General features: G+C 35.2%; 1 protein-coding gene across 1 annotated transcript in view; it reads left to right on the top strand.

Moving 5' to 3' along the window:
• The window catches only part of LOC134840350 (F-BAR domain only protein 2-like), a 284,611-nt gene that overhangs the window by 258,085 nt on the left and 9,821 nt on the right, over positions 1-16,705 (top strand). The window contains exons 5-11 of the mRNA XM_063856113.1: positions 9,385-9,456; positions 9,538-9,649; positions 9,720-9,799; positions 10,974-11,072; positions 12,709-12,898; positions 13,557-13,646; positions 16,324-16,507. Coding sequence (XP_063712183.1) covers positions 9,385-9,456; positions 9,538-9,649; positions 9,720-9,799; positions 10,974-11,072; positions 12,709-12,898; positions 13,557-13,646; positions 16,324-16,507 — 827 coding nt within the window. The remainder of the gene's footprint in view (positions 1-9,384; positions 9,457-9,537; positions 9,650-9,719; positions 9,800-10,973; positions 11,073-12,708; positions 12,899-13,556; positions 13,647-16,323; positions 16,508-16,705) is intronic.

The raw sequence follows: 16,705 nt of genomic DNA, 5'->3' as shown, positions 1-16,705 counted from the left end.
GAGTCTCGGCCGGACCTTGTTTTTTCAGTATGTATGCAATTGAAAAAAAAATTATGTAAAACCAAAATTGTAGGACTTCCATTATTCAGCTGAAGTTTTGTCGGCTTAGTTGCCACATCAATGATTTCTCTTGTGCTGTAAGCAACTTCCCTTGTATTTGCAGGTGCAAGTGTTGTCCATTGTAGTCTCTGGTGGGACTTGAAACTGAAGTTTTTTATGAAATCTAATTTTTTTGGTCTCAATTTGTGTCTGCTTGAAGATTGTCCGCTTTGTTTCCTCTTCGTAAGTTTTGTTCCGTTGCTAATTTAATACTCAATTGTCTGGTATGTTAGTCTAGAGTTAACTTTTATCAAGAGATTCAAAAATTAATTTTTGGTAGAGTTATTTTTTTTCAACGTTTTTCATTTTTTCGATTTCTGTTTTTATGCTTGTGTTTTATCGCAAGTGGTGCGAAGCTCAGCTTCGCCTGCATTTTATTTTCTTCTTTTCCTTGACCTAATAGGTTAAAGTCTTTATTACATCGGCTTAGTTGCCTCATATTGCGTCGGTCGATATGGCGTTTTTTTGTTCGGCTTAATCGGTTTCCGCTAATTTTGTATCGGCTTAGTTGCCCCATATTGCTTTATTTGACGCGCGATTAAAGTTAGTTTGTGTGTAAGGGTGAAAAAAACTTATAAGATTTTTAAAACTTTTTTCGGCTTCAAGCGTTTCTGTTAAGGTATTTTCGGCGTAACTGCTTGATAATTTTTTTCGACGCTTATTTTTGTTCGTTTTTTCTTTTTTGAAAATATGCCTTATTAGTTTTGATGGATCTATTTTTTTTTATTTTCGCGGCTTTCCTATTTCGCGGCTTTGACAACTTAGCGGCTTTCTTGTTTTGTATCGCAAGTGGTGCGAAGCTCAGCTTCACTTCCGTCTTTATTTTTCTTTCAGTTCAAAAAGTTTGTTCGGCATAATTCTTTTGGGCTTGTTTTACATCACCTTCGTTAATTAATATTGCGCTGTTTGATAGAAAAATAGATTTCCATCTTTTTATATTTCCTGTGTAGTTTCAAAAAAAAAATAGCTCAAACATTTTTTGATGGCAACAAATTATTTTCAGTTCAACCGGCGTCTACCCAAATTTTCTCGGCTAAATTTCCCCCTCAATGTTTTTTTAAAATCATATTGGAAGCTATCGTTTGTTTCTCGACATTTTTTCTCGAATTGAAAAAGTTATCAAAGTAAAGTTTTTTCGATGTTTTATAATTTTTTGTAATGTTAGCTTACAATGCTGTATGTGTGTGGTATCTCATGAGGTATTAATATTACATCACCTCTCTGTAAAACTATCAAGTACTTCTCAATTTCTGCCGAACGACTAAAAGAGCTTTTCAAGTCTAACCATGTTTTGTTTTTGTGTGTGTTTTCATGAACTAAACAGTGCTGTTGCTTTTTGGTAGAATTATACTTTTAGAGGTTAATGTTGTGAATACGTTGTTAAATTATCTTCGTCTGGCTCTATTTATTATCGAGAAGCTTATGTATGACGAGGATAAGCATTAGTCATAGGTAATAGTTCAAAATTCAGTATCTTACGATCTATTTTGATTTATAACATCGACCGCTTGATTCAGAATATCGGTTGAAGCTGAATAATTTTCCTATTTTTAAAAATTCAATGTCTTATTTGGTCTAAAATGGCTTCGGAAACAGAAGCAGTAAATTTGGATCCATCCAAATTTTCTCGTATGACCAGACAAGAGCTGGAAGACTTGTGTTTAAATTACGCCACAGTGATATCGACTCATGAAGCTCGAATGATCGAAGTCAACGAATTACTCCTTACAAACTTGAAAGAAATTCGCCAGCTGAAGGAAATTAACAAAAAGATTGTAGCTGAAAACAAACATCTCCAAGATTTGTGCTGCCAGCTTGATAATGATAGAATAAGTGGGCGCAAATTGGCCAAGGAATGGCAGAAGTTTGGAAAATATTCAGCGAATGTTGTCAAAAACGAAGTTCCACTGTTTAAAGCTAGACTAAAAACACTTGAAGAATTGCAAAATGAAGTTATTGATACAGTCGGCAATTATTTGTCGCTTTCAGAAATGTCTGAAAAAGCTCCCAAGGAAAATTCTACTCAATCGACAATATTGAGAGGCGAAGATCAAAATCAGCCGGACAGTTCTGTAGTTACCTATGAAAGAGAGCAAATAAAAACGACTGGCTTTAGAGGAATTGCGAATTTTGAGACGTACCGATCGCCTAGACGTCGCCATCCGCCGAGAAGTTCTCAAGTTCGGAGCGAAGAATCTCAACTTTCAGAAATTGGCTCAGCAAGGGAAAACATTCAAACAGAAACCAGAACGGTGTATTCAAGGTCAACTGATATGCCAAGTGAATCACAAAGACATGCGAATCGGGAAGATCAATCAAACTCAGAGGACCAAAGTAAGAGCTCAGAAACCCAAAACAGTTCGTTACATGTAGACGATGAAAACCCGGAAGAGTTGACTGAAAACTTAAGTGGCAGAGACTCAACCTCAATTTTAAGCTCCGTTTGTTTGTCAACGATTTAAATTTAGTGATCATTTTTTATTTTTCGGAGAATTCACTGATAGATAAATATTTCTCGTACTTCGTCTTATTTTCCTTTTTTTGAGACTTTAAGTAGATGCGATTACAACTGTCGAATAAAAGTTAAATGGAACGCAATAAAATAAACAAAAGGGAAATTGTGATTCAAATTCCTGTTTGATTTATTAAACAGGTATTATGAAAACGTTTTTTTTTTCCAGATGAGATCTGGTTTTTTTTTTTTTTTTTTTTGAGACGCTTTTTCGAAAAATTCTCTTTCCCAAAAAACTACCCCTCAGATTCTCATAAAAGTGGTACCAATGGATTCAGTAGCGTTTCACTTACCTGTCTGCATGAAATTTAGGGCAATTTTTACCCTACCTCACCCCCTACGGTCTTAGAAAAGCTTCTCAACTCGGTACTTTTTTCACTTTTTGCCCATTTTTTCGGAAATTTTCGATTTCCTCAAAAACTACCCGTCCAGATTTGGGATTAAGGGTTTAATCGATAGACCAGCTTGTAGGAAACTCCCATGCACAAGCGGCTGGTCCCTATTTTGCTTAGGGGAAGAGCTATAGACTTAGGAAAAGTCACTTTTTTGATTTTTTTGCCTATTTTTTCGGAAATTATCGATTTCCTCAAAAACTACCCATCCAGATTTGGAATTAAGGGTTTAATCGATAGACCAGGTTGTAGGAAGCTCCCCCGCACAAGCGGCTGGTCCTTAACTTGCCTAGGGGAAGAGCTATAGACTTAGGAAAAGTCACTTTTTTTTGACTTTTTTGGCCTTTTTTCAAATCTTTCCGATTTCCTCAAAAACTACCCGTCCAGATTTGGGGTTAAGGGTTTAATCGATAGACCAGGTTGTAGGAACCCCCCTACACAAACGGCTTGTCCCTAATTTGTCTAGGGGAAGAGCTATACACTTAGGAATAGTCAATTTTTCGGTTTTAAGGCCATTTTTTCAAACTTTTTCGATTTTTTCAAAAACTACCCATCCAGATTTGGGATTAAGGGTTTAATCGATAGACCAGGTTGTAGGAAACTCCCCTGCCCAAGCGGCTGGTCCTTAATTTGTCTCGGGGAAGAGCTGTACACTTAGGAAAAGTTTTTTTTAAAGTTTTTTGGCATTGGAACAAAGATTCAATATACAAAGATATAGGAAACACCTATGGACTTGAAAAGTTCCCTCATGAAAACTTTTTACCAAAGCGTTACCAATGAATGCATAAGCTTCTCTTTCACTTTTTTTGCGTAGGAAGGGCGCTATCGACTTGAGAAACCTGAAATTTTAAAACAATTTTAAAATAATCAATATTAAAATAATCAAACAGGTCTCTCCAGCTTTCAGCTGGCCCCTAGTTATACAGGATCTATGAAGGTTGTCTAGTTGAAAGACTATCCATTGTGTATTTTTCCAATTTGCACTTGCGGAGCGAGTGTATTAGTACGAACCTTCTTTTTTTCCCAACCTAAGTCGCAAATATTAATGCCACTTTTAGGGCACCTTTACAGCTTTTTCATATCTTGTGCTCTGACATTGGAATACTAGTCAGTTAGCACAGTTGATGCATTCTTGAACCGAAAATGAACCGAATAAAGTGATTTGTTTCAAACAACATAATCATAAAACTCGATTTCAAAATTTGTCTAACTAAATATATCTCGCAATTTTTTGAAATGCATATTTTATACATAATGTGGCTTTATGCTTTGCGATTTGTTACATGCAAAGTTAGTGTGGATGCCTTCAGTTTGTTATATTCCAAAGTAGTACTTGTAAAATTGAGTCTATTTGTATTTAGTGCCACTTTTGCGGAAATGCATTGGCAATTTTTTAGCATATGTAGCTGCTTTTATTGTGACTAGTGTTGTCGATTGTTAAGCTTGCGTGGCTGAGTGGATAAGGCGTGAGACTCAAAATATCTTGATTGCAGTAGGTCGCATATTCGAATCCTACACGTAGCCGAGTTTTTGGTAATTCGAAGCTTATTTCAGCTTTTTCTTTTTTCACTTGAGAGAGCTGCTTTTGGTCGTGTTCTCGGAAGTGTTTGCGAAGCACAGCTTCGCCTCTGCTGATCAGAGGGACAGATTGAAGTTCTTTATGGCAATCTAAAGCTTAAAATAAAGTGAAAGCTCGTCTGCACACGCTACCATTGCTATTATAGGGGTGAAAACTCGACGTGACTTTTCAATAATGTTTTTCGTTCGCTTAAATGTTAGGTTGGGCTTCAATACGTCACAGTAGATTTTCGAAGCTTTGTAAAAGCGACATATTGTAACAAGCAACAAATGACATCCATGATAACCACCTGGTATCAATGTTTTTTTTTCGATGCCGAACGGTTGAAAGTTTAGTCCAGAAACAGAATTTCTAAACCAAAATTAAAATGCAGATTCTGCGATATATTGCTTAATTGGTTTTTTGATTTTTTTGGCAACTCAGACAATCGTAATTGTATTTTCTCATACTTTTCTGTATTTGGTGGCCTTTTTCTGTATCTTATTCCAACGCGCTTATTCTCAGCCTAACTTTGTTCTCGCCCAATAAATTCATATGTGCACCCATAGCTCCTCTGAAAGGCACAACGATAACCTTCCACTGAATTTTTGTTTTTGTCCCCTTGCGTTCAAACTGATTGCACAGTCCTGGCGATGTATGGTGTTTTGAGCGTAACTTTAGACCGATTCATAAGTTATAAATAGACTTCATTTTCTTATCGAGTGATAGAAGTTTTCGGCCAGTTGATTAATCAAGCATTTCAGTCCGAGGTCCAAATTACCTTAAAGAATAACGGCAAGTGCGATACTTGATTACAATCGAAGTAGGTGTTGTTATTAGATATATAAAGGTGGCGAAACAGCTCATGCACCCTTTGATAATTGCACGTTGAGTGACATATCAAAAGGTATTCATCGATGCTTTTTCTGGTTTTTACCGGCTCCAGGAAAAGGTTAAGCTTTTTTACAAGCTCTTCTGTTTTGGTGCTCAGTATTTTAGCTGATAAAAAAGTAAACCATTGGAAGTGTCTACTCGTTCGCTTGTACTGTACATACTCGATTGAAAAGTCTGGGGCATAAGTGTATGTTCCATTTGCATTCCAAGTTGTGTTACTGACCAGCATGTTAAATTTTTCTTCCAACAAGAAAACTAATATCTGCTGTCACTGAAGGGTTCTTGTAATAGGCATGTATTTACTCACCACACCTTGAAGGCATCTGTGGAGACTTCGTATAATTGCGCTCGGGGTTTCTAAAGTGGATTTAGACTTCTTTTTAGTAGCAAACTTCACATTGAATAAAGCGGTTTGAAGTATTCGTGTTAAACCCCCGAAAAATTAATAAGTCGTTTTTTCCGTCCGTTATTTTGATTCAACCCACAAAATTTTCCCCCGTTTCTAACAGAAACGCACATTTGAGAAAACCGATCAGAGATGAAATCCCCGAATAAATTGATTGAGTTTGTGGGTGCTGGATATGTGCACCCATATCCCTCTGAAAGGCACAAGGGTAGCCTTCCATCTTTTGTTTTTGTTCTCTTGCGTTCAAATTGATTCCACAGTTCTGGCGAAAGGAAGTATATGCATATGTATCTGAATATTTATGGTGGTTTGAGCGAAACTTTGGACCAGTTCATAAGTTAAAAACAAATTTTATTTTCTTAACGCGTGATAGAAGTTTTCGGCCAGTTGATTAATCAAGCATTTAAGTCCGAGGTCCAAATTACCTTAAAGAATAACGGCAAGTGCGATACTTGATTGCAGTCGAAGTTGGTGTTGTTATTAGATATATAAAGGGGTGAAACTGAGCTCATGCACCCTTTGATAGTTGCATGTTGAATGACCGATTGAAAGGTATTCATCGATGCTTTTTCTAGTTTTTACCGGCTCCAGGAAAAGGTTTAGCTGTTTCTCACAAGCTCTTCTGTTTTGGTGCTCAGTATTTAAGCTGATAAAAAAGTAAACCATTGGAACTGTCTACTCGTTCGATTGTACTGCACATACTCGAAAGAAGAGTGTGGGGCATAACTTTATGTTTCATCCGCATTACAAGTTGTGTTACTGACCAGCATGTTACTGACCAGCAACAAGAAAACTAATACCTGGTGTCGCTGAAGGGTTTCTATAATAGGCATGTATTTACTCACCACGCTTTGAAGGCATCTATCTGTGGTGACGTCTTATAATTGCGCTCGGGGTTTCTAAAGTGGTTTTAGACTTCTTTTTAGTAGCAAACTTCGCATTGAATAAAGCGGTTTGAAGTAATCGGGTAAAACCCCCGAAAAAAAAAGTCGTTTTATTCGTCCGTTATTTTGATTTAACCCACAAATTTTCCCTCCATTTCTAACAGAAAAGCGCATATGAAAAAACCGATCAGAGACGAAATGTAGTATCAAACATTTCATACTCTCAAACCTTAGGCTGATAAGTCAAATGCTCATGCTACCCATGGCCGAAGTTATTGGGAATTAAGCATCTGAAAAGCCTGTACGGCAAAAACATGAAAAGAATTTTTAAAAAAATACGATGAAAAATTGCCGCAGACACGTTTTGCAATAACGAACTCTTAACACTAAAGACAGCCTTTAATGAAGAGTATAGCATTGTTGAAGTGCTAGAAGTGTACTGTTACAATAGTCTTTGGCGCTTATTTGAAACCTTTACTATCAAAATGTACAGTTTATTTCCTGTTTTTTTTTTCATTTTGAATACTGTGAACCTGGAAATTGCAAGATTTTAGAAATAGCCTTCAATCTGCTATGAGATCTGTTATTAAGAGTGATGAACGTAGTGAAGACTCTTATATAGGTCTTGCTAATTTTTTTTGTGTTTTTTTTTCAGGAAAAAGTCTTACAATTTGTTCACGCTCAATTTTGATTTTTCGCGGTTTGACTTGTGATTTCTTTGTAAGTGCAGTGCATTTGTATTGTTATAAGGAAGGCAAGCTCCACTATCGACCACTTCTAATTTTGAAAATGGAAATTATTTATCAGATTTTAGCGAAATAAAATTTTTACCCAATTGATCCATTATTTAAATTGGGTCAATTTTAACTAAAAAGTGTCCATCATAAATTGTTCTACAATTTCAAAGAGTTTTAAGGCCATCTAATTTTTTATCCGAAATTCAAAAGTTGAAGATTTTAATAAAAACAAGTCGGGTTTTTTTTTTCAGTTTCGTTGCGTTCATTACTCTTGTCCAACTCAGTTGGCTATGTTTTTTTATACGTTGAATTACGAAAAATATTAAAAACTAACTTTTTTCATTCCGTTATACGTTTTTTTTGCTAGCTGTTTTTTAAAGAAAGGTCTTCAAAGGTAATTATGAATTTTCGAAAATTGCGTTTTATTGTATGTTGAATAAACATGCATATCTGAATCATCTACATATCAATTAAGACCGCACATTTAAGAGTTCTAAATTCCGAGAATTTCGCATGATAGCAAAGTTGTCTACAGTAGAAAAAGTTTAGGGTCATCGCAAGGGTAATCATCATTCCTTAGATCACTAATTATTTTCTTCAATTTTTTTTGAAAGCCTATCCCATTGCGGATAGGCAATGGGATTTGTTAAATAACAAACCAAAATAAGAATCTTAAAATCTTAAAAAATGATCCAGATTAATTTTCGCCCATATACAAACTACATATAGGGCGTACTTGAAACTCAAGCTGTTCATGTCATCTAAACCACTACATTAGTTTCACTCAGTTTAAGTTTTTTTTGTCTAAACGATCTGGAGTTCAGAAATTAATGATTCGTGCTTTTTTTGGGTTGATCGCCTGACTTCGTTTTGCGTTTGAATATATCTAAGAAAAACTGTTATGGATTTTGTCCCTCAAAAAAGTTATAAATGGCTTTTTAATCTACTAGCCACTATTTGGGGTGAGATAACAAAAAAGCTATTATAAAGCCGACAATTAAGATTGGCGCTGTTTTTTGATGACACGGAGTGCTTTCAAGTCTTTTGGCTTTCGTCTCCGCTCTTTGTTTGGTCTGACTTTCCTCTGGCTTCTGCTTGATACTTTTGTGCGCCTTTACCTTGAAACCTCTCATTACTAGGTAAGATTGCATTCTGACTGTTTGTCCGGTCATGAAAGTATCTTCAATCCTGCCCACCGAAGCATGTTTATTTCTGAGAGTTAATTTTGCATAAAGTATGCATTTCATACAAACGCGCAAATGAAATTGTAAAATTGGTTTTGACATTTTTTATGCGGGAATGCATTTGTATGCTGTTAATTACAGAAACTAATGTTTTAATTCATTTTTAAATAATACTGTTAAATCTAGGATATACTCAAATCCATATTTTCTCTCCCCCCCCCCTTAAATCGATTTGGGGGGGGGGGGGGTGTGAGTTTTACGGTTGATCTCTCTTTGCCTTTAGATTATCAAATATTATTAATTAATATTTATAATATTTAAAAAGTTTTCTTTTGAACGATCAGAACCCAATTTCAAATTTAATTTAAAATACAAAAATAGGCTAATTGATTTTTTTTACAAACCGATTGTTTTTTATTGAAAAAGTATCGACCAAGAAACGTTTTTTGAAAAAACAAGATAAGGCACCAAGGCCAGTGTCTACATGGAACTCAAAAATAAATCAAAGTTAATTTATCACGTTTCCAATTGATTACACGTTTCCAACTTTTGTTATGCTTGATTGAACTTAAAAAAGAATATTATTGACCATGATTCAAATAACGAAAGCAATATATCTACATGTAGTTTTTGCTATCATATTTTGAAGTCGAAAATAAGTTTTATGAAAATGACAGACATTTTATAAAAATCTATTTGAAAAAATTGTCTGTTTTAGACACTTGATTCGCTTTCTTCCACGCATGAGGCAGTTAAGAGCATCAACAGACTAACGGAAGAAGTATATAAGGTTTGTAATTTCTTTCTTTATATGACACCGAATGAATGCTATCACTGTTTCATAGATAATTTTTACGATGCGATTTTTTAGGCGGAGGAAAAGTACATTTCAAAGTGTTTTGACAAAGAGAAGCTGGCCAAAACTTCGACCAAGAGCAGCGGGAAAGACGTTGAAAAAGCCGAGACGGTAGTGCGAAAAACAAGTCAGTATTCATTTCAACCTTGAATTTGAAATTTAAGATAGGTGCTTGAAAAGAAGTCAACTCTTTTTAGTGGATGAATACAGAATGGTGATTGATCGCTACGGGAAGAGCAAAAATGTATTTGTGGAAAAATTTGCTTCGGCTACTGATGTGAGTAAGCTATGTTTAATACTTATCTTATTACGATTGCTACTAGCAAGTGTTATCAAATTAGAACAAGACTGCTCGTATCAGGGCGAAGCCCTGAAAGTTCCGAGTGCCTTTTAACGTTTATGGAGCAGTAATAACATAAACAACATAAAAAAAATGAATAAAATAAAATAAAATGAAAAACTTTTCTAAAGTTTGAAAATTTTTCTATGAAAATCATCCCCCCACACGCAATATAAAGTACAAAAGGATAGATTTCGCTCCTTGTAACAAATCAATTATGGCAAATAAGCTTCTTTCAATGAGTGAAATATCTTTTCAAATTTAAGCTCAGGACAACAATACCTTTCGAAAAAAAACCCACCCGAGTACAAATATTCCGTTACTTTCGTATCAAAAGTCGGAACAACTAGTTGAACAACTAATTTGTTGAACTATTAGTTCAACAAAACTATTTGAATCATTTTTCCCGGTCATTGCCTATTTTCTTTCGGCTAGCCGCCGTGATTATGGCAATGTTTAGCAGAAGGAATTTGGCAATACAATTGATATGATTGGGTTCCTAAGATATAGTAAATTGACGCAGCATAAAAACTTTCCGCTTGCACATTTTCTGCTTTTCTGGCTTCTGTTGGCTCATCAAAAAAAGTTGCCCGGCCAGATTTTAATTTAAGGGCTTTTGGTAACCCAACACTCCTAGCTCTGACAAGAAAAAATGTATACATATTACAAATCTAGCCTGGTCTGGAATAGTTGGTTATCCTGACTGAATAAAACGAATAGATTTTTGTAAATATAAATAATTTATAAATGTTCTGCTTGAAAGAGTTGCATATAGGTTTTAATCTGGATCAGCAGCTGTTCTCCGTTAAAATTTATTCCAATTGTTAATTGATGTTAGTGTGAAAACAATAGCAGAAACATAAAACTTGTATCAGAAAGGGGATCAAATTAACATCCCCCCCCCCCCAAAAAAGACCAAATTAAGATCCTCCACCCCAGCGCTTAATATAAATTAAATTTGCTATGTGCTGCATGTAAAATGCTCGATTCTGATTGGCTGAAAATTCTCAACTTAGAACCAAGTTAACATCCTCCCCCCTAAAAGTGTTTAGGGGGGAGGATGTTAATTTGGTCCCAGAAAGGTAGTTTACTTATCATCTCGGTTGTTTAGAAATTCCAAGATCTGGAGACTGGTCACTTGGAAAACATGAAGGGCTATTTGGACCAATACATTGACGTCATCGAGGAAGGATTGTCCTATGACTACCAGGTTTCTGGATTCTTGCTCGAGAAAAATTTGAAAAAGAAGATTACATCAAAATTTAATCTCATTGATTTGCGTCTCTTAATTGTTCCGACCATTGAAAATGGGGAGGAACTTGGTATTCCGGTGTTTTAGATTTCCTCTTATCCACGCAAAAATCAGGTACCACAAATAATCATCGGAATGGGTTGAATGATGTATCATATTAAAGCCCTTTCAGTCGTGATGCGAACAACATTAAAAACTTTTAAAAAAAGTTGTTCCAGTGTCGGGAAAATCGGATTGAACTTTGAGATATTTAGTCTCATTTCGAGCGAGTAACACGATCGAGTAACGTTTGTTTAAAGTGATAGAAATTAAGATAAAAAACCTTGATGTTACTTGATGCATTTTTCATGTTTTATGTTGTTTCATTTTTTGAAGATGACTGTTGTCAGTTTTGCCTATATCGCAATTTTTTTGTTTTTATTGTTCCGACCATTTGAAAAATGTGAACGAACTTGGTATTCGGGTGTATTTTAGCTTTTTTTTATTTCAACTTGATTTAAACTTTGATTTCAACCACAAATAATCATTTCAGGGAGTTGAGGTATATATCAAATGAAATCCCTTTCAGTCGTGATTCGAACGACATAGAAACAATTTTTCCCAGTGTCGAGAAAAACTGAATTGAAATTTTTGATTTTTCGTCTTCATTCGAGCGAATAAAGCGAGCGAGCAGGCTTAAAATAGCTGAAATGCTTACAATAGCTTGCTTACTTTACCACGTAAAAAATCAGTTGTACTCGAGAACGTTAATTTTGTCTTGAGTTTTTAGCGTCTTTTTGGCGCCTCAGAAATTCAAAAAAACTGTAAAATATAATGATTTTGATTTTTTTTTTGTTTTTCTAGTCTTTTTTCTGCAAAAATTGCTTTTCAATTTGCTGATTCTCCCATGACTGTCGAATATGCTAGTGTCTAGTTTTTCGTTCAGCTCCTTTTATCACACCACGCCGAAACAAAACGAACCTAACTTGCAAATAAAAGTGTTCATTAAAAGTGTTCACTTATTTGGAAATTTCACTCTAGCATTAGAAATTGCATAGCGTCTGTTCTCTGCTTTACTAATGGCTGGTGTTCCTATTATTTATGCCTATTAAGCGTCCGTGGCTGAGTAGTTAGTGTTACGCTCTTAATTTCTAGGTCGAAGGCTGGAATCTCAGACATGGCAGGTTATTTACTAATTCGAGACTTATTTCCATTTTTTCTTATTGCAATTTATAGAGCTGATTTTTGTCGTTCTCGCAAGTGTTTGCGATGCGAAGCTCAGTCTCTGTGTTTGAGGCTATGATTGGAAAAATTCTGTGCTACTTGCACAGTAACCGTCTATTCTTGTTATTGTATGAAATTTTGTTGTCAAGTCGGATCGGAAACTTACTCCGGCCAACAACGTGTCAAACAGAATCATTGAATCATTTGTTAACTTGGTTTATTATCCTTGTGGTGAATGTGGTGGGAACATTCTGAGCTACATGCACAGCAACTGGCTACCCTTGTTTGTAATTTGGATTTGATTCGATAAAAAGAAAATTTGTTGTCATTTTTTATTTGTTATTTTTTTCTCAAGAGGGGTTTTTTTCATGTTAGATATGCGTGGATTTAGGCGACAATCGATTTCAAGGAGCATCAGACACAGTGGAGTGTGGATCAGCTTTTGAGTGAGTTTGTGCGGGTGAAACACACCGGAGAGGAGAGACCTACAGAGATGGAACAGGTGGTGTTCGATGGGGACACAGCTGCGCCCAGAAAAGAGGATCACGACAAGGACAAGACCAAGTCACCTGTCCAGAACGGTATGTTGGTCACGTGTGGTACTATTTTTTCAAAAAACTAAAGTGAAGCTGCACAAAAGTAGATATAAGCTTCTAATCATGGTTATGAGCAAAAAAATAGGTTGAATAAACAACGTGATTCAATGATATATTTGAGTTTGTGCCGAAATGGTTGGCGAAAAAAATATACACCTTGGCACCTGCAGAAATAAAATGAATTGTTGTCGATATAATGCAATTATATTAGATGACTTTGATGCAAACATTGGGTCGTCCGATATTCGTGATCGACCTTAAAAGTATCTAATTATTCAATTTCTATTAAAAGGAAAGTTTTGAAACTTCTGGCCAAGCTTAGGACTTAATGCATATCAATACTCTCGTTCAGAAGAGAAAGGAACATTACTGAATGCACGAAAATTATTTTGTGTTTTCATTTAAAAGTTTGGTTGATTGCTAGGTCAATTAATTAATAATTTGCTCCGCCAAAAATTTACCAATATCTTTCCGAGGGAATGATGCCCATTATATGATTGCAGCTCGGGCTCTTCATTTAAAAAAAAATCTAAGACGAAATCAAAATGAAATAAAAAATAGTTTTAAATTAAAAAATGGTATAATTTATGTCGATGGGTTAAAACCGCTCCTTCTCACTTGTGAAAATTTGTCCCATTTTTAGACGAGTACTACAAGGAGATGATTCAGAAGATAGTTCCTCCGCCTCCGCCTGACGACCAACTACTCGTCAATCAGAAAGACTCCAAGAAAGGTCAGTCCCAACTCTTGTTGCATTTTCAAGTCAGCATTACGTTTTCAAGACAATTATCCGTATATAAGTAGTTGTTCTGCCTTCAAGAGTTTGGCCAAGTAAGGCATATCGAACTGATGCGATATCTTTGTTGAGTTCAGAATCGTATCTTTACAAGCTTTTCATTTTTGATTGCGCTTTTTGAAATAAAAAACCCCGGAAGCAGGAAATAGTCAAAAGTTCCAGCTCAAAAATTGGATCAGCCGATAAGAAAACATTCGAAAGACTGGGGAGAACTGCAGCGCAGCGTACGGTGGTTTCCGGGAAAATTTTTATTACTCATTTAAAAATATTTTCCAATATTCACCGCTGATTTTTATTTTCCAATATTAATTAACTTTTTCCGCTCGCGGTTTGACTTTTGATTTCTTATCAAGTTCAGTTTATTTCCTTTGTTAAAAGGAAGGCAAACTGCACTATCGACCAGCGAAAGTGTAGTAACGAAGTGACCGACTTCTAATTTAGAAAGTGGATTTTACTTATCGAATTTCCAGCCAGCGAAATAAAGTTTCACCTATTGATCCAGCTTTCTCAAATTGGGCGGATTTTTTTCAACTGTCTGTGGTCTATGTTTCTTCTATTTGATTCAATTGAAATTGAATGTTTGACTGCACAGTTTCTAGATAGTTGTGATTCGTTTTAGCGCATGCTTCACTTGTTAGTTTTGAACTAGCTAGCTGCCATTGGAGCGAGGTAAGAAGAGCACTCATCTGTCCTATGGTAACAGGCTTCTCTAAAATGATTGTTTGCTTTGATGTGTTCAGTTGTGGGTTTGAATTATCTCTGCCATCTAACTCTTTAATTTTTGGCTTAATTTTAACACGTGAGGTTTCTATTAATTGATTAAGCCTTGATTCAAGTGCATCATTATTGGGAAAACAAATTTTAACTGCATATTAACATACAGTTTAAAAATCGGTTGAAATATTTTTATGAAATAATTTGAATGATGTTAAAAGAAGGCAGAAATGTTAACAAATAGGAGAATTGAAGTTGAAGACATCTTTGTGTTAAAAATCATGATTTAAAGTCAGAGGTTTATATAGATATATTAGAACAATTAAAGGATACTCGTATACCAATTTTCTTGCTGTTCCGACTTTCGATACGAAAGTAACGGAATATTTGTGTTCGGGGTGGTTTTTTTTTCTTCAGACAAATTTCGACTTTTTAACTAGCCATTTTTGACGAAAATTTTTTTTATCATTCGAAAGGTATTGTTGTCCTGAGCTGAAATTTGAAAAGATATTTCACCTGTGATCATTTTTCGTAGAGTTACAAGGGTTTAAATATTGCCATTTGGGCCAATTTGGGACAATTAACGCGCGATATATTTCGCGCTATTAACGCGTAAGCGGAGATTTAATCCGTCTTAGAAATCGTTCCAAAATGGTTGAAAGAAGCTTATTTGCCATAATTGATCTGTTACAAGGAGCGAAATCCATCCTTTTGTACTTTATATGGCGTGTGGGGAGAATGATTTTCATAAAAAAATTCAAATTTTAGAAAAATAAAATTTCCATTTTGTTTTATTACGTTCAATTTTTTAATGTTATTACTGCTCCATATACCTTAAAAGGCAGTCGGAACATTCAGGGCTTCGCACTGATGCGAGCAGTCTTGTTCATGTTTGAAAATCAATCAGAGCAGACCAGTTTCGTTTAAACCACCGTCTAAAATTTAATTAAACTATTGCACCAGTTGATTTGCTGACTGTATTGGCCAAATTGAATCTGTTCAATTGAAAAGTGTACAATCGTGGTGGACAAAAGTTCATTGCGGAGTTCCTCTACTTAGTCTATGTTTCTGATTTACATTAATGATTTTCCATTAGCGTGTAAAAGCTGTAGTTTTGTCTTTGCCCATGATACTAACAAACATGGGTTATCTTGCGCAAATCATGAATTTAATAATGATTTGGATAAAGTCTCTTGGTGGTTAAAGGCAAATAAGTTAAGTCGAAACTTTAAAGAAACAGTGCAAGTTAATATAACAAGCAATAGGACTTCTAACGTTCGAATTTTTTTGTAACTGGAAAATTCCGAAAAAAATCATGCAAATACATGGGAATATTATTGGTATCAAAATTTATTTTCCGTAAGCACATCGAAACAGTACATGCAGTTGCGTCGACAACGCGGAATCTTTTAAGTTTAGCATTATGTTTCTCGAAGGGTGTTACTGCTCCACTTTGATTCAAATATAAAGTCTGTTTATCAATACGATATCCTCATCTATGGTTATAAAAGCTGCAATGACTTCCTTAATTTAGAGAAGATGATAATTCGTACCAGAGTTTTTGAATGAAAAATCAAAAAACGGTTACAGCTTTATTAGGCAAAAAAAAGGAATTTTAACTGTTCATGAGCTATATCCTTACGAACTATTGAAGTTTTTTTTCGATCTTTGGCCAAACTGCAAACATTGATGATCATTTGAATAATTTGTTTGAATTCATTGTATGTAATCGAAATACCAGATCATTCTCAAAAGGGCTTTTGAAAATACTTTTAGTCAACTAATATGCAAAAGTTTTCAAATACAACAGCGAGGATCTAAGCTTTTCATTTTTTTACAAGAAATTAATTTAGTTCCATTAGAGTTGCAAATCTTGCATGAATTTTTGGTTTAATTTTAGGTTTCCTGAAGAGGATGAAAAAGGAAAGGAGGAGCAAGAAGAAACAGAGACACTCTTCGAACACTTCCTCAGCTGACTCGACCAGTCTGAAGAGTCCGATGACGTCATCAATGGGAGGCCAAAGTGCAACTAGTGTGGCAAATGAGTTCGACTACAACTCTGCAGCTGTGCAGTCTTACAACAGGTGACAAATTTTGAAGATAATTGAGTTTTTGTGCAATGTAATAAGTAACAGAACTTCAGGGGAGTTTTCTGTTATTTCGTGGCTAATTTTTTGCTGTGCCATTTTAAATTTAATCAAGTCTACGCTGGAAATATCTTACAACGTAGTGTTAAGTTTGCGAAGGGCTCCTCAAATTATTAAGGAAGCGATTCTGGTTGT

Source organism: Symsagittifera roscoffensis, chromosome 2 (assembly GCF_963678635.1).
Source record: "Symsagittifera roscoffensis chromosome 2, txSymRosc1.1, whole genome shotgun sequence".
Classification (NCBI taxonomy): Eukaryota; Metazoa; Xenacoelomorpha; order Acoela; family Convolutidae; genus Symsagittifera; species Symsagittifera roscoffensis.
The sequence above is the reverse complement of the archived record's forward strand: the minus strand, read 5'-3'. Positions and strand labels throughout refer to the sequence as shown.